Source organism: Pholcus phalangioides, unplaced genomic scaffold (assembly GCF_987345545.1).
Source record: "Pholcus phalangioides strain wild (caught in Gottingen) unplaced genomic scaffold, Ppha-v1.0 ptg000004l_1, whole genome shotgun sequence".
In the NCBI taxonomy this organism is placed as follows: Eukaryota; Metazoa; Arthropoda; class Arachnida; order Araneae; family Pholcidae; genus Pholcus; species Pholcus phalangioides.
In genome coordinates, this window is record NW_028301597.1 from 13,505,544 (window position 1) to 13,527,722 (window position 22,179).

At 37.2% G+C, this 22,179-nt stretch overlaps 1 protein-coding gene across 1 annotated transcript in view; it reads left to right on the top strand.

Moving 5' to 3' along the window:
• Positions 1–22,179, top strand: part of LOC149086564 (soluble guanylate cyclase 88E-like) — a 101,056-nt gene that overhangs the window by 31,612 nt on the left and 47,265 nt on the right. Inside the window, exons 3-6 of the mRNA XM_089230921.1 lie at positions 2,635–2,973; positions 3,821–3,947; positions 8,623–8,707; positions 9,731–9,860. Of these exons, the coding sequence (XP_089087047.1) occupies positions 2,635–2,973; positions 3,821–3,947; positions 8,623–8,707; positions 9,731–9,860 (681 nt within the window). The remainder of the gene's footprint in view (positions 1–2,634; positions 2,974–3,820; positions 3,948–8,622; positions 8,708–9,730; positions 9,861–22,179) is intronic.

The window sequence follows — 22,179 nt, forward strand, 5'->3', positions numbered from 1 at the left end:
TTTCGAGGAGGCTCTTGACTGACCTGACGTCTGTTCGTCAGCTGGCGGATCGGGTTATTATCGAATTCGTTTCTCGGGATGTTTTCGGTTTTTTTCGAAAAAAGAAAAAAAAGTTATTCGAAAAACAACCGTAAAAAAATTTCAGTCTTTTAAATGACTTTTTTTGTGAAGTTTTCTTCTCATATCACGCAGAGGATACAGAAGCTACCGGTCTTTTATCAACATTAAAAACCCAGTATTTCTTGTGGCGAAAAAATAATTTTGAAGAGTAGTTTTTCACTCCTCTCGATAATTTTAAAGGGTAGTTTTGGAGAAAAAGAGGGATTTTTTTTTAAAATGAAAAACAAAGAAATAACTCTGTCAAAAAAGAATCCTTAAAATTTTATGGAGTATTTTCACTCCTGAAACGAAATTCGGAGGAGCGAAATTGAATTTCGATGCGTGAATCATGCACCTAGATGCGTATTGGCGAACACTGTTTCAAGGAGTAGCGTAGATTCAAAGACACGCTCCATTGACTCTCGCGTTGATCTTATTCTAATCATTTTATACATTTAGTAAACTGCAATGTATATATGAGCCGAAAGCTGAAAGGTAATAAATACGGGAACAACATGACCAAAAACTTCATTATATTCAGAGGTTCGCTATAAGTCGGGTTACGAAGTGGGGTTCGTCTGCAATTCTTCGTTTATTGATTTGGATTTTGTGAGTAGACTCTTTCATCATTTATACAGAAATATATCGCATGTGCGTTGTTAAAAGTCATATTCGAGACAACATCGTTCTCCGCAGGCTGTTCCAAATTGTTTGCATATTGCATATCTCTACTGCTCCTAATTAATCACGCATGCACCTCGTACACATTCCTTTGCGGAATTTTTAACGAAGCGGTTACCTGCAGGGACCTGTTGTATGTGTATGGATAGGCCTTAATAAAAGGGACGTCCAACGATGCCAGCGTCGTCACGCGGGGTAGGCAAAGGTAATAAAATGTCTTTGTTTTTGACACAAACCGCAAAATGTTTCAGGCAACCACAACTGGCGTGAAAAAAAAGATGCCGGACTCCGGAAATTTCAAAGAAACACGCTTTGGGCAAGAAAAAATTCAGGAAGTTTCTATAAAATAGAACTCTCTTATAGATTCAGTATATATTTAGCTTCAGGACAATCTCTTTGCTATTCGCCGCTGTCGTTCTTTGGCCCCTTCCTCCGCTATCAATTTCGAAATGTCTGAACGTTCCCCGTTGTTGACTGGATGTATTCCCCCGTACCAACCTCTCGATTAGCGTAAAATATAGGCTGCCGTTGGGAAGCGGCAATAAATTGTAGGTCCTGGTCTAATTAGCCCTCGTGTACAGAAAATGACCATGATGCGCCAGAAATGATCAAAAATGATCATGTATTTCCCCCCTTAACGTCTTTATTTCTTCGTTCATTATGGCCTTTGTATTGACAACCTAAAAAATTATTGCTTCCCCAAGACACGAAAATGGACTAGGCATCGTATTTATGTTGTCAGAGTTGTGCTTGTTTTACACTCCTGCTGGTGTTTCCATCTATGTTCCATATTTTGAAGAAAAGATGGTAAGTGCTTGAATATTCATGTTATAGTGGACATCTCTGTAACCGTTTACTTTAAAAACCTACTTTCAATTACAAAAAGTTTTCAAATGACGTCCAGTTACTTATAACCTCAAAATTTGTTTGAGGGGTCGTACACATAAGAAAATGACCGAATTGACTTTTTATACAGTCTCCGTGTTTCAGTTATCGAAGAGTAGATCCCGCTCTGAAAAGTCATTTGCAAAACCTTTCATATTTTTAAATGTAATAATATTTATCGAGGTATAAAATAACTATGTTTTTGGCAACTGTTTGCAAATTTTCATTGGCTCAAAAGTTGCCATTTTTAGGAGCTCTACACAAATAGAATGAACTCTACTATTTTATTTTTTCATTCGCAATGAATAACAATTACATCTTTTGACAATTATTTTCACAATTACAGAATTTTTATAACTTTGAATTATTTCGCAATTTATGAACCACACACTCAATCATTGGTGGTAATTGTTGAAAACTTCAAAGTCGAATATCATCGCTAATATTACATTTGAAACCATACATTTTTTCAAAATGATTTTTAAGAGCCGCATTTAAATTTCACCGATTGGAAATTTTAGCACACAGGGTTTACATAAAAGGTTAATTTTTCTATTTTTTTTACGTATGCAACCTCTTAGGAAATTTAAGACGTTTTGAGTAATCACACGTCATTTGAAAACTTTTTGCAACCTATGTTACAAAAAATACTTTTTGTATGTTCCTAAAGTCATCGTTTGCAGAAATAACCGCTATGCAAATAATTTGGGATAGATTTTTTTCTGTCCGAATTCTACTCACGACATTTTGGCAAATATTGAGGTAAATGCTGGGAAATAAATTTAAGGAATGATGCGATGGGGATTGTTGAAAATGAGTGCTACCCAGAAGATATATCAAACAATTTAGCACTAAGCATGTTGTTAATTGTATTGCATTATGCGTTGCAATTTGTGAATTTTAGATTCAAAAGATCGTGTAAGCGCGTACGAGGGTATTTCGACGCATAATATTCTTTTTCCGTTTCAGGAGGTGGGTCGCCATTTCTACAAGACCGAAGTGCGCATAGAAGTATTAAAAGAAGAGACCATCTTCGACACCCTCCACGTGATGATGCAGCTTACTTTTGACAATCGTGCTTTCCAGACCGAGCGTCGACAGAACGTCCAGAGAGTCGAGAAGAACATGTTGCCCGTCAAGGCTTTCTTATTTCTCGAAATTTTTCCTTTCTGTGTGGTCTTCGACCAATACCTAGTCGTGAAGACTATCGGCAACAGTCTACAGGCCGTCATGCCTAATATCGTGGGCAAAAAGCTAACTGTGGTTTTTGACCTCGTCAAACCTTTAATCGAGTGCTCCTGGAGAGCAGTAAGTCTATTTGCATATCGTCCGCGAAACTCCATGCGCAGTAGATGGTAGTAGATTATTTGCATTTTGCTGAAATCTCGATAAATGCCAAAAATGGGCTTCTTTTTTAAAATCCTTTTAAAGGTTTCTGCTATGACATGTCCGAGTGGGCGTTCCGGTTAATTCCATTATGTCTTATTCCTTAATTAATCTTCAATTCATTATCTATTTGCTCTAAATTCCACAATTTTGTAGAACTTATTTCCCTGAATTTAAAAAAACCTGCGTTTAAACAAATTCTTTGACCTCCATTGTTTCTAACCAAAAAAAAAAAAGTTGTTCGAACAAAGGGTTCTTTTTAAACGTTCATTACTGCAGCCAGTTTGAAGATAAAAATTCAGAATCGCCTTCGCAAATAAGGTTAGATTATATTCTTTACTGTGAATTTGTAGGTCGATGCTTCAATTAACGACAACAACTCGTTGTTTATTGCAAAGCAGGCGTGACTGTGATTTCGCTGATTTGTTAAAATGATTTGTTGCATTTTTTTTTTTTGCCTTCAAGTTTGTAATCGATTTTTTTTCTTATTATAGTTTGAATCACAAAGAAGGTAGTTATATACATTTGGAATGCAACATTACTTCAATACATTTATTTTATATGTGATTTTTGAGGCTCCCTACGCGGCTATTTTAAGGTCCTGTATAAACAGCCCAATTCGAGATAGCTTTTTTTAATGATTTTTCAGACTTTCTACGAGCGCGATTAACTATGAAAAACATGATCAGCTCGAAAAAAAGTGAGCATTTAAGAGGTAAGCGAATGAGAGTAAATCAACTTATAATTTTCTTTTATCTCTTTGTTCAAGATCCACAGTCACACGAACAATGTATTTGAACTGCAGTCGGTGGAGCCTATAAAAGTCCAGTACGATGACCACGAGCGCATAATTCCAATTTCTGAGTCCGATGACGAAGACGAAGATGACGAAGGAAGTAAGACTTCAATTACTCCTGTATTTCTCATTTTCGAAAGCAAATTCCATATCTTTTATGTTGTGTACATAAAAACGTTGTCCGTAATTGAAAATCAGAAATGTTTACAGACGTACGTAACTATTCGACGGAAAAAAGATGAATCTGTAGAAATTTCTTGATGAAGAGATGGGTAGAATTTTGGTAACCATTTGAGGTAATGACCGAAAATCTCCGGTGAAAAGCTTTTGGTGCGCAATCGCCCTGTTCGTAGCAAAGCGAGTTCTCGTAAATCCAACTTTACATTATTATCATTGAACAAAATGAGAACGTAAACGATTCTCTGAAGATGTTTCTCTGTCATGTTTATTATGAAGCTTGAGCAGTTGGGTCGCGTCTTGCAAAATTGAGTATGTGGATCACCATGAATACGAGGAAATTTCCACTGGTGAAGGATGTTGAAGCATGTTGCACAAGTGATAAATTTTTTTTCTGAATTACGTACTTTTCTTCTTTCGTTTTAAGACGTTCTGATACAGCAAATGCGGCTTATTGGAATCACGGATAATGTTATCATTTTCGCCAAGTACGGAACAGACCTGCATCGTAACATGAAAAACCTCGTTTATAGTTATCTGACACATGTTATCAATTTGACCCATAATGAACTATGCTATATTATGCTATCGTTTATGCTGCGGAATCCAGGAAACCAACTGAAATTTTCACGGATATTCTCTCTCGCTTGTGGGCGATATTGAACCAACGCTCCTCACATCAATATGCACGTCGCAGCCGAGTAGCCGCGCGTACCAACAGTCAAGTACGCTTCAAATGGGTGAACGCACATTCGGGAATATACGGGAACGAACAAGCCGATACATTGGCAGAAGCGGAGTGTCACTTCCGGAGAAGCAATCTTCCAGCTACTGAAGAACTACGACTGCTGCGTAGCTTTGGGAAGCAAATGATCAAGGCCAATTTGATATCGGTTTGGCAGGCACGCTGGGATCTGAATACCGCAAAGAATGCGTACAAGATCCAAGCAAGAGTTCGTTGGAGTAATGAGGTTTGGCAAAGAAAGAGAAGATTATAGTTTTAAGAGCACGGGCCTTTTTCGGAACATCTGTTCAGATTCCACAAGTCTAACAAAGATCGGAATGACATTTCGGCATGATTAAGACTCTCCAGAAGGTCCGTGAATGGCTCTGTGGGGACAAATCCAGGACCAATGTGCACGAGTGGTGCAAGAATTGCGACGCCTGCGCCACCCGCAAAGGAATCACCCCGAACATCCTGCGACCGTTACCGCGGACCACCCACGAGAGCACCGGATACTCGCCATCGCTGATGAGAGAGAACCTTCGCCAGCCAGGTGATCTGATGTTTCTGCGACCGATAGATGCTGCTCTTCCACCGGAGGAACACGTCCAGGGACTCCAGGAGCGCCTCGAGGACATGCATCGAATCGCCAGACACCAGATCAACATCGGCTCCAAAAAGATGAAGAACCGCTACCATGCGAAGGCCACGTTTCATGACTTCAAGCAAGGAGAACTCGTCTGGCTGTGGAACCCGAAGCGCCGGAAAGGACTGTGCCCGAAACTTCAGATGTCATGGGAAGGATCGTACAGAGTCGTGAACAGACTGAACGACGTCGTAGTTCGGATCTAGAAGACGCCATCCTCGAAATGCATGGTGGTCTACTTCAACAGACTGACCTCCTACCACAGTGAATGCAACCCGTTGATCTAAGGACTGAATTGTCGGGACGAGCAATTCTAAGAGGGGGGCAATGTTACGAACTATAGACGATAGATGGCGCAAGTCCTTATCCCAATCTTCTGTTGGCAACGAGAGTTGATACCGGTTTCGGTTTATCGGACAAAGCTGCGATTGGTGGAGAACTGGTGGGAAGATTCTAGAAGGTCCCGCCCCTACAGACAATGGTTACGCACCTCCGTACGGTGGCGCCGCCAACTTGAAATTGTGAAGTTGGAATTTTGTAGAATGTTCCTTTTCTCGAAGTTTCGGCAGACCTATAAACATGGTGAGAATGAGAATAAGGAATGGAGACGCCAGACTCGAATAGAGATAGACTGGATGAAAAGTCAGTTGTGATTTAACTTTGCGAGAAAGTTATTCGCTCTCTGATTAGCTTGTAAATACGTGTAAATTTCTGTTCTGTAAATAAGTCTTTGTCCGTCGAACCGCTTCTTGGTTTGCAATCTCGAAGTCTTGTGAAAAATTATCCGAAACAATACCCAGTTAAATCAGGAAAAAAAGCCATAGATTACACGAGAAATGTAAAATCTGCAGTAAAAAAATCAAGATAGGTTTCTTTTTTTAAATTTATTTTTTTAGCATGTGTATCTCGAGCCCATCCTTGTTTAAAAGCAAACTTCTCTTCGAACTTTTTTAATGAATTTTTAAACTGATTTGAAATACAACATTTTGAACTTGGGTGCTGTTACACGTACTGGATTCACCTTTCTTCATTTCCTGTTTTTGCTAAAAAGGAAAATTCGCAGATGGCCATAGGTCAAAGGTCAACACGAAAATGCCTGAGAACGGAAAGAGGTGTGAGGACCTAGATCCCCATCACCGTCCCTTAGCTGCCCCTGTGGTTTCGATTCGGTCGCAAACGTCCCAGTCGCAAATAAGACGACATGCCATCTACGGGCCATCGGTGATAATTCTTGCGTCCCCGCCCATGACACGGCCAAGATCCAGAATACTGCGATCCCGAGTTGGAGTGGATAAGAAAACTAGTGGAGGCAAAGAAATGTAGACAACACCGTTTTGATCCAGCTTAGGAATATGATTTTTATTAAAGCTGCATCCTAATAATGATTCCTGACAGATTTTGACTATCAAATAATCTCCGACAATTCACACACACACACACACACAAGTAGATGATTTTAAATTAGATAAAATTAGCAATTAGAAAAAAACCAATTCAATCAGCATGACAGGACGCTCTGCTATCGTGGACGTTCATATCGTGTGAGCCAATTGATGTGATTTTAATGAATCGTTATACAAGTATTAACATTTGATCTATCGCCATCTTAAGTATAATTTTTGGCGATTTATTTTTTATATATTTGTATATTTATTTAATAAAAGGTGTGCAGAGATACCTTTGTCCGTAAGGGCAATGGCCGATATCGCCGGAAGGTGATGTGGTCTGGGTGCCCCCTGGCTCGAAAGCTCATAGTGAACGAACGGGTCGTAGTAGCCGCTACGATTCTTGTACGTATGCCGCTGTTTGCAATGGACTTTCTATAGTAGAAGCAAATGTAAAGTTAAAAAGTCCCCTCCTTCAGCTATCGGTCAGTTTCTTCCAGTTGACCAAATTCACTCTTCTCTGGCAGAAAAACTTTCTCAAAGAATCAATGATACTTGTATATAGTACAGGAAAGGTACATTAAGGGGGGTCTTGGTTTTTCATGCTTTCCTATGGGAAAAATACCCTTCCTTTAAGGAACATTTAAAAATTTTCTGTTCATTTTAGGCACTCAATTTTTTTCTCAAATACTATGAATATGTTTATACAATTTAACTTGAGCTTTTAGGGTTTTAATTGTTGGTTTTTTTTAATCGAATTTTAACTTCAAAAACATGCAACTTTTTCAAAAATCACCAAAATTTACCTATATTTTGTGCCATAAATTTTTTAAAAATAATTTTAATAAAAAATCTTCGCGTTAAAGTATGTAACACCATAGTGTTGAGAGACACACAATGTTTCAAGACATTTGAACGAGTGGTGTTTGAACGAGTTGGTTCCTTATCTAACAAAAAGCTTAGTTTTGAGAAAAGAGCATTTTAGTGGAAAACATTAGTATATATAATGCCTGGCGTGTGTTTAAAATATTTCATATTAAAATATTTTAAACACATTTCTAGTACAGGTAGAACGAAAAAATTTGTATAGTTTTTTTTAAGTTCTCGCAATAACTGAATTGAAAAAAGGGGGAAAAAAACAACAACATAATTTTAGTTGAAAACAAAAAAAACAACCCCTTTTTTAGAACAGTATAATAATAAAAAGAAAAAACGTGAAAGAGGATGATTCACAGTAAATGTAGCGGAATGATTTAAAATTTTACAACCAGTTTTGCGTATAAAAAGGGATTTGCCCATTATATTTGCGCCTAGATTAATTATTATATCAGGAATCCAGAATCCGATGTGATTACATTAAGCGGCATGCATTGTATCTTCCTCTTGAGCAGTTACGATAAGGGAACTTAATTATAGACACTGTTATGAATTATCTTACTTCGTGAATATAAAGTAATTATTGTACTATACTCTTTTAAGAAAACTATAATCAACACCTCGATAATATTAAGGTAATTTCGCTCCCCCCCCCCCGATGTTTTTCCTTTAACCGTGGAGTGAAGAAATACGGAAATTCCTGGGAATGAACATTGCATATCGCGGTGAAAATAGCAGTGGGTATCGTGAAAACGAGCAATTTTGAAAATACTTTTCAGAATTTAGATGCACCATCATTAATCGGATCTCTACCTTCGCTCCGTTTCTTGGATTGCCACAATTTTCAATTCATTTCTGAAGTGATTAAATGAGATCTCGTTTCTTCGCAACGGAACAATTTCAGTGAAAAGCTCACAACTTTTTTTCTTGCTACTTACATAATATGTTTGATCGAATGTCTTCGCAGGAATGCAAGACAAGCTACTTCATTTGAAAGGACAAATGATGTATATGGAAGAATGGACAAACATGGTTTATTTAGCGACACCCGTGTGAGTATACATATTTTTTGAACCTGTTCTTTGCGAAACATTGTAAGTTCCAGTGCACTATCACGAGATGTCTACAGTAGATATATTTACAGTATAGTAGATATATATAGCAGGATCTTCTCTTATATCTATACCTATACAGCATGAATAGTAACTCGTTACAGGTGAAAATTTTCGGCATTTTCGAACTCTTGAACACGTTCGCTTTGACCAAAACTTGAGGGTGGAAACGGAGGAAGCTTTTTGTTGTTTCTTTAAAGCAGTGTTTTCCAAAGTGGGCAATTTCGCCCGCTTGGGCGATAGAAGCTTTGGGTTTAATATAGGATCCTATAGATAGGTGTGGGTTGGGGGGCGATGAGAAGAAAAATTTTTGAAGAAGGGGGCCGATCGATGCACCAATAAGTTTGGGGGAACTACACTTTAAAGTGAGGAAATTGATCTCTCTTCAACGTCACTCACTTAGTTGAATGAAACGTGCTCCACTCCATCTTGTCAACTGCATCATCTATTACTTCTAATGAGTATTCAATTGCATGACGAATTTCCCATTTTGACATTGTCTGGATCACTACTTGCAAAGAGAAAGAGCATATTTTACTTTTCCACGTCAAAGTCGAAAGGACGAACGGAAACGAAAGATTCGGTTTCGTGTATTTCGGTTATTCATTTAGTAGGGATGCGAAATCGGTCGCCAAGTCATGTCCAATAAATTTCGCTAAGCAATGTTTCATTTACAACACTATTTATTTCTAATCACGAAGAAATCCAGGCGCTTTCTATCTCATAAAGAAAGAACATTTGGAAAATTTATTTCTAGCCGAAAATTTTTATCCCGAAAAAATTGGCGAATTCGTTTTACTCTACGAATCGTTTTCTAGAGCGGTTTATGAAATGGAAATGTTTTGCGTGTGTGTGAGAGAGAGAAATTCGGCTTTTTTTTAACTCAAACATTTCACGAAACTAAAATTTCGATTAGCGAAAAATTAAGTTACTGTATAAGCCGATTATTTTTAATCATTTTAGAATGCGTGACCTTGACGGTATGATTCACACGGGGCTCTACATTAACGACCTCAGCATGCACGATTTTAGCAGGGATATGGTTCTCGCGGGACAACAGCAATCCGCTGAACTGAAACTGGCGCTAGATCAGGTGAGCTTGCTATTATTTTCGATTCGAGTAGTAGTTACGAATTGTGTGTGTCATGGGCGGAGATACAGGGGGGTCAGGGGGGGGGGGAATTGCCCGCCCCCCCCCCCCAACGTCAAAGGTGGAGTCGACTGATCAATTGACAACATCATCATCGTGCTCCCCCTTCCCAGCAATTATGGCCGTGCCCCCTCCAGACTTCCAAGTCTATCTCCGCCTATGGTGTGTATACCCGCATTTTTTTTTATACGGTTTATAAATCTTTTTTCATTTTTACAAATGCATTTTTGCCGCCCCATTCACTGTAAAATTTAATGATTTGATAACGATTGTTTTTTTTTTGTTTCTCACAAAATTTGCCGGTATGTCGAGATTTTCATCCCTGGCAATCGCCTCTATCACCTCTCCGTAGTTCCGGTCCTGCCAAAACCAAGAATACGTAAATAAAATTTTAAAAAACTGGAAGGACAGTTCAGTTTGACGAATGTTTTCGTTTCTGCGCAACTTCATTCCAGCCTTGGAGGAAGACTCGAGGAGTGATTTTTTGTAAAATGCTGGAGACAATACTGTTCTGTCGAGAACAAGGAATATTATTGTGAGTAAGGAGTTTCTCGGCAGGGATTCCCCCTATTAATGCTTTCTCATTTTCTCCCGTAGACACCCGCTCCGGCGGAGCCATTACGAGGAGCCGTTTTTCATGGGAAGAACGAATTTCTTTTCGTTTTCTGTTCCAAGAGATTCTCTTTGCTGCAGGCTGTTAAGGAGGAAGTGGGGTGAATCGCATCTACCATTTGAAACGACCGATGAATGAATGGTTTCCAGATCTGCTTCGTGACGTTTACAACCGCGTTAAGAAAGATTGAAATCGCGTGTCATGCCTACCCCAAGAAAGCCCGTTTAGTGCGGAGGCCATTTTACCCAAGAGCAAGAGGGGAATGGGCGTGGGTGCATAATATGAAACAAAAATGAAAACTCGAATCGTCCATATTATTTCTCCCTAAGTAGAAATGATTTAACATGTGGATTGTATATGCGTCCTTGGCTTTGCTTTTTCCTCCCTTTCACAAAACATTTATAATCACAATGGTTTAAGTTTCTACGTTCTTTTGAGGGACAGTGAAACCTCTCTGAGAGGGGGAGGGGACTACCTTCCATTTTCTGAATAATACTGACTCTTCGGAGAGGTATCCCCCCCCCCCCTCCCAAAAAAAAAGGTTAACTTTTCCTGTACGTGTAGTGAACTAATACAGCATGGAGAAATTTTGGACCAGAAAAAAGATGTCCCTACGCTGCCCCTTTATGGACATGATCCTTCAAAGGGATTTTAATTTAATTGTAATTTACTATCATCGAATTAGTTCGTTTGCAAACTTAATCCAGTCTTCGAAAAAAAAAAACTATACAGATTGTATAGGAAAGTCCGTGTAGCCTGGAATAACTCGGGAAACGCTGAACCTAAAATCATACTTCCAATTAGGGATAAAGTATCCAAATTATGTGTATTCGATATGTCATTCATATTACAAGGGGGGTTGTATAGTTATTAAAATTAAAAACTAGTTTTTTATTTGGTCACCCTGTCATAAAAATCCATAGATATAAGATTAACTAGACTGCGCGTCCTCTTGTCCGGTCCCCCCCCCCCTCCATTTTTTTTTTTGAAAAACGCACCCCCGACGTGACGTGTTGAATAACAAAACCATGGTATCCATAACTTGGAGCGCTATCTTCGTACTTGGTGACACATTCGTTGTAATGAGTGAAGAAAATTTAGATTCGTGTTAATCGTGGCTTTAGTTAAAAGCGGAAATGAAGCACATTTTAGAATACAACAGCGATAAGTAACCTAACTTTCACAGATGAAATTCCTAATCAAAATTAGTGCAGTAATTCTATTTTTGTTAGATAAATTTCTTTTTTTTCCCACTCTTATTTTTCATAGCCTCCGATGACCCCATTCCTCACGTACGTCCCTGGATCCTAGGCCAGTTTTTTCACGAGACCCTGTTTTGTGGCTTTAAAATTAAGAAAACCAAAAAAAATGTGAATTGTGCGGATTCCTGAACCGCAGCCATGCGGGCCATGGCCAGAACATCAAGAAAAAAAGTTGGATGAGAAACGCCTACGAATTTGCCATAAGAGATGAAAATTTAATTTTCACGGACATTCCAAACCCAGACTATACACATCTGACAAACTGCCAAAATCTCGCCAACTTTGCGCGCCAAACATATTTCTCATTCGAAAACACAAAATTATCAACTTTAAAAAATGTTAATCGTAATATATTCATTTTAAATCAACATATAATGACAATAAACATTCTTATTTATCTAAATAATGTATTTTAACGCATAAGAAACCAAAAAACCTTCATCGGAAACTAAATCTAAATTGTGCGCCAATCCTCTATCGGTGGGACAGTTCGCGGAACAAACATCCAATTAATAAATATTAATACGAAAAGGAAAAAGAGAAATTTAATAACTCTCCTGTGAAAGGAAATCTTGCCACCTTTAATAAGTGATACATTGCAACCAAAAGCACAGCAGGATTTCGGCATGTCGAGCGATTTCTTAAACACTTACGGTGTCCACTCAACCATTGGAATAATAAGAAATTTCTTCTTACCACTCGTGAAAGTACCCACTCGTCACGTGGTTAGGTGTAGGAAACAAAAAACAACTGTGCATGCGCGATATATGGTTATATTAAATCTATGTAAAATTCCGAATTAGAGAGAAAGTTGTTGCCCAGTCTCGCCTTAGCCCAACAAAAAAATATTTTTTTTCTTGGTCTGCAAAGCATCATCTTATCGAGGTTCCACTGTATTTGAATGCGGTTTACGAAAAAGTTGTTCCCACTAACGGGGGATTTCTTTTGGTGCAGAAAAAAATGGTTCAATTTTTTGTCGGTGGAGGGCGTTGAAAACCAAGTACGGCAAGAGTGATTGGACTTGACCCTTTCTTCAATCTCTTCTGTGTCCGAACGTTCGTGAAGCTTCAGCCAATGATTCTTTAACTGCAATATTTGAATACGAAAATAGCTGAAAATGAGGGATAGAGCCATATAATCTAACGGACAAGCTCATTTTACGTTTCACACGTGTTCTTTTCCTTATTTTCTCAGTGGTTTTTGAAATCAAATACCTCGGCGAATATTGCAGTTGAAAAACAAGATTTTTTTTGTTGGGATCAGGAGGGATAGGGCAGCAACATTTTAATTGGTTTTTCGGACAGGGTAGCGGCCAAATAAAACGTTAGTTTTTTGTATAACTATACAGCCCCCTTGAAATATGAATTACGCATCTGATGTCTTTGCACGCTATTTGGATACTTTTCCCACTTGGAAGTATGCCTCTAGGATCAATGACTCGCGAATTATTCCAGGGTAAAGGGGTTTTCCTATGCACCTTGTATCAAATAAAAATCAATGTTAATGATGTTATGTTACCCTTTCAATCCATCGCGATTAATAGGGTTTGCTTTAAAAATGTGATTGCATGAACGATCCTAAGGGCCCTTTCACACGGAGCGGATGCGGATGCGGATGCGGGCCCGGAAGAAGTTTTAACAATTGGAATATACTGCGCCTTTCAGACGAGCCGAAAAATCTCCGCACCTAGGAAATGTTCATGCGGGTCCGGACGTCGTCCGCATGTGTCAAAACCTAAGTGCGGGCTCCGCATCCGCACATAGAAGTTTTGACAATAGGTTTATTCGGGGCTATTCAGACGATGCGGATGCGGAGCGAATTCGTCCGCATCTTTGGCTACTTTTTGAAGGTGATTTTTCACGGAATTTTTTTTAATTATTTGCCATAATGATAAAATGACCATCATAAAACACCATATGATGGTCCCTGCTCATTAATATAATGTACCTACATACGTCTATCCCTTTGTTTCGTTCTGAGATTGAGATATAGCAACTTTAACTGCCTTTTGACCATACTTTACAATTTTATACAATAAAACCTGCCAACAACGGCCACTGACGGAACAAAAATGATAAGCCGTTCTGTTCATTACGAATATTTAATTGACTACATACTTTAATAACTTTCAAATTTAATTTAAAAATTTTAATTTTTTTCTTTTTAAATTTTTAAAATTATTTAAAAATATAAATATCTGAAATATTATTTTAAATATTTGTTATTTTTTTAAATTTTTAATCTGTTAATTTTTTTAAACTTTAAAAAAAATACTTTTATTAAACAACGTTATCCCCGTACGACGTTCACTCAGGGCCGGATTAAGTCGTTTGAAGACCCTAGCACTTGAATATTTTTGGTGGTTCCCCCGATACCTACAAGTTTATTTTACTCAATATTCAGTCTATAAACTTAAAAAATGAAATTTTATATTTCAGAAGTGACTAATCTAAGGATGGGATTTCACTATAAAAGGTTTATGAAAGTTATTTTATAAAACTTGAAAAAAGCAACTAATAAATTTATCGGTTGCATTTGCTCTAATGCAACCGATAAATTTATTAGTTGCTTTTTTTTAAATAATTGTTATAAAATTTTTATAGTGTAATCCGGCCGGGATTATACTATAAAGTTTTATAAAAGAACTTTTATGAAAGTTGAAAAATTCAACCAATAGGCGCATCGGTTGCATTCCAGAAAATGCAACCGGTGCACACACACACACACGCACACACATTTTGCATTCAAAAAATTCAACCAATAAGATAATATTGGTTGAATTTTTCACGTTTTATCAAAGAGCTTTTACAAAACTTTTATAGTCTAATCCCGGCCTAAGGCTGGTATTACACTATAAAACTTGAAAAATGTAATCAATAAACACATCTGTTACATTCGAGCGAACTTAACTGATCGGCCTATCGGTTGCATTTTTCAAGTTTTATAAACTAACTTTTATAAAACTTTTATACTGTAATCCCGGCCTAAGACAGAATTGTGATGTGAATATTTCTAAGCACCGACATTTTGAACGTCCCCACCCCTCCCCTTTTTTTCTACTTGCAAATTCTTTGATATCTCCTGAATTTTTTTTTTAGGAACATATTAGTTTCGGATGTTTTTGGATTGGATTTTTCGAACATTGGATGTTTTTGGAATTTTTCTTTCATATTTTTCCGGAAAGACAGATTTGTTTTCAAAATCTTTTGAAAATATTTTAAGACATTTTCTCCGACTACTTGTGAGGATCGGAATGAAGATATCTTTATTCCCATATTCTATGTGGCTCTAGACTAAACCACCAAAGAATACCTCTAGGCTGCATATGGGCACTGAATCAGGGGTGAAGGAGAAAAACAGTTACAAAAATTGCGAAAAAATAGTTTTTATGCACGAATTTCAACCTAAAGATGCGGGCGAAACACCCGCATCTTCAGTGCTCGTGTGAAAGGGTATGCGGACCCGCTTCCGCATCCGCATCCGCTCCGTGTGAAAGGGGCCTAACACTTGATGATCAAAATTAGTGAGTGTCATTAATCCCGAGGAAGATCAATGAAGTCGTCATAAAACATTTCTCGATCATTGCGTAAAAGAAAGAAAGAAAAGTTGCTTTTTCTCGAATATCCGCGATTTCTTATCCCTCGCCAACGAATCCAATTTCCTTGGTCTCGCTCTTTTGTGTGTAGCGAATCTCCATTCCATTATATGTAATGTCCTTCCCTTATCGTATATCGGCCTCTCCCTTTTTTGGGATCGATTGCTTTTTTCTTTTTCTCGTGCGAACAACAAAACCACGTTCCCGGTTCAACCACCGAAGGAAAAATGCTGTATTTTCCGCCTCTCCCCACAGAAATAGTACCTCCAAACAACATTCGTTCTTTTGGATAAATAAACACTTGTTAAATTGTTTCAAAAACCCCTCTAGTTTTTGATTTGTTCAACCATTTGCTTTTCAATCGCCTGCAAAAAATGTATACCAAGTATACTAAGTGTATTAAACTGTAAAGTAAAAATGTTAAAAAGTGAGAAAATCCTTGATCAGGAACGTACGCAGAACCGACCTTCTTTTGCGGAGGGAAGGAAATAGGCAATCCCTTTCAGAGAAATTTCGAGTTACTAACCTTCAAAAAACATTTTATACTAACAAAAATTGAAAAAATATGCACATATAGATATTGTTCCGGTTTATGTCAGCTATGGCTTTCAGTACCTGGTGAACGTCCGCGGAAGAAGTTGGCTCTTGAATTTCCTTATCCAGCTCCTGTATTCTCTTGGAGCTTGGATTCTCTATTTCTGTAAACTTGTCAAAATTCTCACTGGGTAACAGATAAAATTCGAGAACAGTGTAATATTCCACCAAATGTATATGGATTACTTTGCGAGGCCTCCGACATCGAAGATAAGGGATTGTCCTTCTCCGCTGAAAGGGAAAAGCACAAGTTTCCTGTGATAGAGCGAAGTTAGGAGGGCGTGAGTGCGAGTATTGAAAAAGAGGACAGGATGTCATCTCTGCCTGAGGACAAATACAAAAGGCAGACAGAGCTGGTGAATGACGTGACTGAGCATTTCGACACCGCCAAAATCTGTGAATTCAAACGTAAGAAAGTCGGAGAAACCATCGCAGTACAACCGATAGCAGAAGCAAGTCGGAGGAGTGCATGCCCAGGAACTATCATGGTAGCGACAAGATTCAAGAACGCGGACCCGTTCCGGCGCATATTTTAGGGGGACACGTAGGCTCAGCAATGGGGTAGCATTATGGATCACGTGTAGCCATTTACCAAGAAGCCATCGGTGGAAGTCGCTCGACATTAAAAGCGAAAATATGACGGTGCTGAAAATAAAGATGGCTGGAGAGTTTTTCACTTCGATGAGATTGAAGCCGATGATGATTGATTTGAGCTATGTTTTATTTATTCGAGAGTTTTTTCCTTTTTGTGAACGGATGTGAAATTTTTCAATTCGGAATCCGTTATTGCGAATAAATGCGAAATTTCTGATTTTAAAACTTTTTTTTGCAAAATTTAAGTATCTCTAAATATAATTAAATTAAATAATATAATTTAAGCCTTCCTGAAATTAATAAATTAAAACAATGAAGTTTGAGGAATCGAAAGAACCGCCTGAAATCACGAGTGAAAATAAAACGATAGAGAAAAAAAAAAAAAAAAAAAACTTCGCCAAATTTGAATTTTGCCAAGTATTTCACTATGAGTGACGTAATGGCTCATCACTAACTTGACCAATCACGATGAGCGAAATTTCTATAATGTTGCAAGAAAAGTAGCATTTGTTTATACGCTGCCGTGCACCGGGGTCGCTAATTTCGCAAAGGCACAGCTATACCGCGATTACACGATTTCAGCCAATCACGTCTCTTCTTGGTTTACGATGATTCCTATTTCAGTAATATCGTATGGTCTGTCGGTCACAAGGTGGCTTCTTTATGCATAATTACTGGAATGTATTCTGACAAGATTAACACGCTGTAAGTCAAACAAACATTCTTCATTTTAATTCGCGTAAGCGAAAAATCAAAATTCGGTGGTTAATGGCAGCGAGTGATGGTGTCGATACATTTCAAAGGCGAAATTTGCTCTTCATTAAGTATGTGCTTTTGTAGTGAGCGAATTTAGGACCAACTGAATTGGGGTAGGTTGTAGCGCATCAGACTGTGAACCTGACGACTCAGGTTCGAATTGAGAATGATACCCGTATTTCTTTTCTACTTCTCACCCGAAAATGATTTGAGCCATTTGATTTTTTTTGTTGATGCAATTCATTTTACAATATATTTTGCCGACATTAAATGTAACAAAAGCATGTACAAAAAATAAAGACCAATAATGTTCTAAAAAATGTAACTTTTCTCTTCCGAAGTTTCGATTTTCAAATATTTTATTAAATATTACGACTATTAACGTGCATAATATATTTTTTTATACTATAATTTTGCTGTTTATTTATAGTCGATTTGCTGTCAAAAATTCATTGATAAATTGGAAAAATATTTTACTAAAATTTGGAAAGATTTTCGTGAGAGAGAGAGAGATCCGCACCTTTAGCTGTTTTTATATTTCAGTTTGTGCTCTCAGTGCATAAATTTGTTGGTTTAGAAAATTAAATCGGTTATATTGCATTTGAAATTTTGAAAAAAAACCAATTGCACATTTTTGAAATGTGCGAAACAGCGGTGGAAATTATCTACCTCGTTTGCACCGCGCTGTTCGATGATCCGATATGGAAAAGAACATATCGTAGAGTTACGCGAATTATCGTAGAGGATGAAGCAACGTGATTGGGCGTGTGGAAAAAATTACCAAAAAAATTGTGCAATCGCGGAATAACGGTGCACTTACGAATTATGATACCGGTTCTCGTTGGTTCTTTTCACCAGATTATCCCAAGGCTGCATTAAGAGACCTTTCAAGCGGCTTTGGATTATCCCGTCACGCGGATCTCTCGCGTTCTTCGCCGGGGACTTGAAGATGGGTAAAAACTCAAAGAAACGATGATTTGGGAACAAAGAAACGCCTTTATATTTAAATCAACTCGAAGTCCTGCTAAAACTACAGCAGCCTTCCAAACGTAAGTCTTCCCATTTCCAGTTCTACTGTCCGAGTTGATAGAATCTCGCTCTCCCATTCCAACAATCTCATCCCATGAGATTATGAGATTACCTTGCTTGCGTTCACCCCCCCCCCCCAGCCTTTTCAAATTCCTACCATTCGCAACAATATATATATATATATATATATATATATATTGTAAAAGTTCTATATTTTAAATGAAATACTGCAAACAAATTAAGTGAACTGGAAAGATGTAGCAAAAATATGAAAATTCGAAAAAAAATGAAAAATTCAAATAGGAATTCAAAAATGAAAAAGTTATAGCCAATTTGTAGGGCTCTCATCAGGAGGGGACACCCTGACATTGGCTTAACACAGAACGTTTCTGAGAGCATTTGGCCTCCATAGCCTAAATATATGCTCGATCCCCCGACGTTCTGCTGAAGTGCCATTGAATTCAAAAATCAAAATAGAAGCAAAACAAATGTTTTTTGTCAAGTTAAAAAAAAGCAAAGTATCAGTCAATATATAAATATATAAAAAAGATGCAGAAGGGGTGCAAGTACATACCATGTGTTAGTCCTACGTGTGGTGTGGCGGGTTGTGTTCAAAGTGAACAGTTATAGTTATTAGTGTGAGGGGAAGTAAGTCTAAGGTGTAAGATTATTTAATGCATTTTGAAAATCGTTGGCATTATTACAGATATGTTTGATGCGAGAAAATTGAGAAAACACAATATTTTTGAAAACTTTTGTGCTGATATTTGAATTGTGATTCGTTAGAAAATTAACTTTGGAATTAAAGTCTTTTCTTTTGTCATGTGGATACCAGTTAAGGCCATATTGTTAGCAATGTTTGTTTTCAAGTCAAGGAAATCAGCTTGATTATTGTTGTGATTAGTTTTTTTTAGGATTTAATGTGCTAGGATAGACTTGTTGGCTGATTTCGTGAAAGTTGTTCTAGTTGAAGATTCTTTAAACCGTCAATGTATCTGAAACCAGAAATATTAACAGGAATTAAATTTTTGTTCTCAAAGTAATGCAAGAAAATATTTGCAAAAGCACTTGAAAAACAAGTCCCTATAGGAATCCCTGTGTGGTTTGTTTATACAAACAAAGACCATTAAATAAATAGTTCTCAAAAATACAAAATTTTACAATATTCAACCATTCGTGTTTTTCCATCTTTATGCAATGTTCATAGTTGTTGTAGCGAAATTCACAGATGTTAAGAATCTCATTATGAGAAATGCTAGAGTGAAAAGATTTTCAAAATAAAAATTCTCAATGGATTTAATTTTATCTGTTTTGAGAAGTTCCAAAACTTTGACATTATTATTGATGATAATGCCGGATTTGCTGTTGTCAATTTCTTTAAGAATATTATGAAGCAATTTGAAGAATTTAAAACCAATTTTATGATTGTAGCTATTTGTGTTGCATGTCACAAATCTGAATTTAATTGGATTTTTGTCAAATTTGATAGTACAAATACAAATACAACGCCACAACAGGCAAAATGCCCAATGAGGTGGCTGAGAAAACCTATCAAACAGTAGCAAATAGATATAGAAATTTAAGATTATCATTTGCAATTTTGAATTTTTTGAAATTTGGCAAGTTTCTTTTATTGATTTCTTTGATAGGTTTGTCAATTGAAGTGTATGTATTGTTAAGAGAATACTCGTTGATAAGTAATGCTTTATAAAACACTTTGCAAATAATCTTTTAATCTAATGCAAATAATCAATTTGGTGGTCGGCTGAAGTTGGTGTGGTCAGCTGAAGTTGGTTTTCTGTGGTTCCCAACTTCAAGGCGCAAATGCGAGCCGATCTCCCCGTTAAAAAGTCTCGCCACAGAGAGCAACAGTCCTACAACGATAAATCATTCAATCATAACACTTCACTCATAGTTTGAAAAAAGCCTGTTGTGGCGTTGTATTTGTATTTGTATTTGTATAATAGCAAAATTGTGTGCAGCTTTATCCACAACCGAAATTATAAATTTCTCTTTGAGTTGCTTGATTTCTTGTAGAAGTTTCTTATTCTACATACTAAAAAGACATAAAAACATTTTTCAATAATCGCGAAATTTCATAATAATAATTTCGTCGAGGATAAGAAACTTACACCTTAAATAATCTTACTACCTTAGACTTACTTCCTCCTCACACTAATAACTGTAACTGTTCACTTTCAACACAATCCGTCACACCACACGTAGGACTAACACGTGGTATGTACTTGCACCCCCTTCTGCATCTTTTTTATATATTTATATTTGACTGATACTTTGCTTTTTTTCAACTTGACAAAAAACACATTTGTTTTGCTTCTATTTTGATTTTTGAATTCAATGGCACTTCAGCAGAACGTCGGGGGATCGAGCATATATTTAGGATATGGAGGCCAAATGCTCTCAGAAACGTTCTGTGTTAAGCCAATGTCAGGGAGTTCCCTCCTGATGAGAGCCCTACAAATTGGCTATAACTTTTTCATTTTTGAATTCCTATTTGAATTTTTCATTTCTTTTCGAATTTTCATATTTTTGCTATATCTTTCCAGTTCACTTAATTTGCTTGCAGTATTTGATTTAAAATATAGAACTTTTACAATGTTTTTTTGCTACACTGAATATTACAGCCGCCTACGGCGCTGATATTGGTGAGTTTCGACAAAAATATTTTTTTCATAATGTACATTTTTCTATATATATAAATATATATATTCATGAAACCTTTTTCTGTGTATGCGTGTCTTATCCGCAGACCTGTACCCTCCAAATGCTTTCAATGGATTTCCTTTCCCTCTGGGAATTTGGAAAACATTTGGAGAAAAAAATTGGGAAAGGACATGGCTGCCAAACAATTGGAACTCGTTTCTTTGGGGCTCGCTGCGTCTGTGCATTCTTAGAAACAAGCGATTAACAAATTCCTTAAGAGTCCGCTTTAAATGGACATCAGACGCTGGCTATTTTTCTATAATATATCAGCGATCACCCTAAAATTTATGGCTTTTGCGGTGGCATTATGCATGAAGAACTGTTGCAGCAACGCGTTTTCACTGGATACAAAAATCATGCGCATTTGATGGATGTAAATGACGTTTTCTCAAAAGATTACGAGTTTGGTCGAAGTGAAAACGTCAAATAAATGAATTATTTTAACATTGAAATGCATAGGAACCAATTCCGACCGAAGCCAACGTCGTACAAACGTGAAATTCGTATAACTGAATGACGTATGAACGAGGTCCCACTCTTTATCATAAATTGAGGATCATTGCGCAACTACCTTATCTTCCTACGTATGGTGTACACACCCCCATGGATTATGCATTAAAAAAAGTTGATTATATGCTGCTGCTTCATAGATATTTTCTGAGGTTGAAATAGAAATAAATATCTTTGCGAAAATTCATTTTGTGAGAATAATTTTTTCAAAGATTTATAGATGGCGTGTATAGACAAAAGTAGGAATATCATTTCTTCTGCAGACAGATGACCAATAAGTCTTCTATTACTTAAAATTTCATTATTTGTGAATGAAATTCACACCGGCGGATAGTAATGCAGGAAATAATTTTTATCTGGGTCGTCTTTCAAGCCAAGCTAAAAATGCTTGCCATGCACAAAAACATGAAAACAGTTGTAGTCAGTTGAGTGCAGTGTGTTGTGGCCGGCTATATGTACAACTTCACAGGCCACCAAAACGACTCTGAAAACTTTGATAATGAACAACCTCCCAGAAAAGAAATAGTAATTAAAATGCCTATAGCTAAGATAGCTGGTTTTAAGCTATAACTATAACATACGATA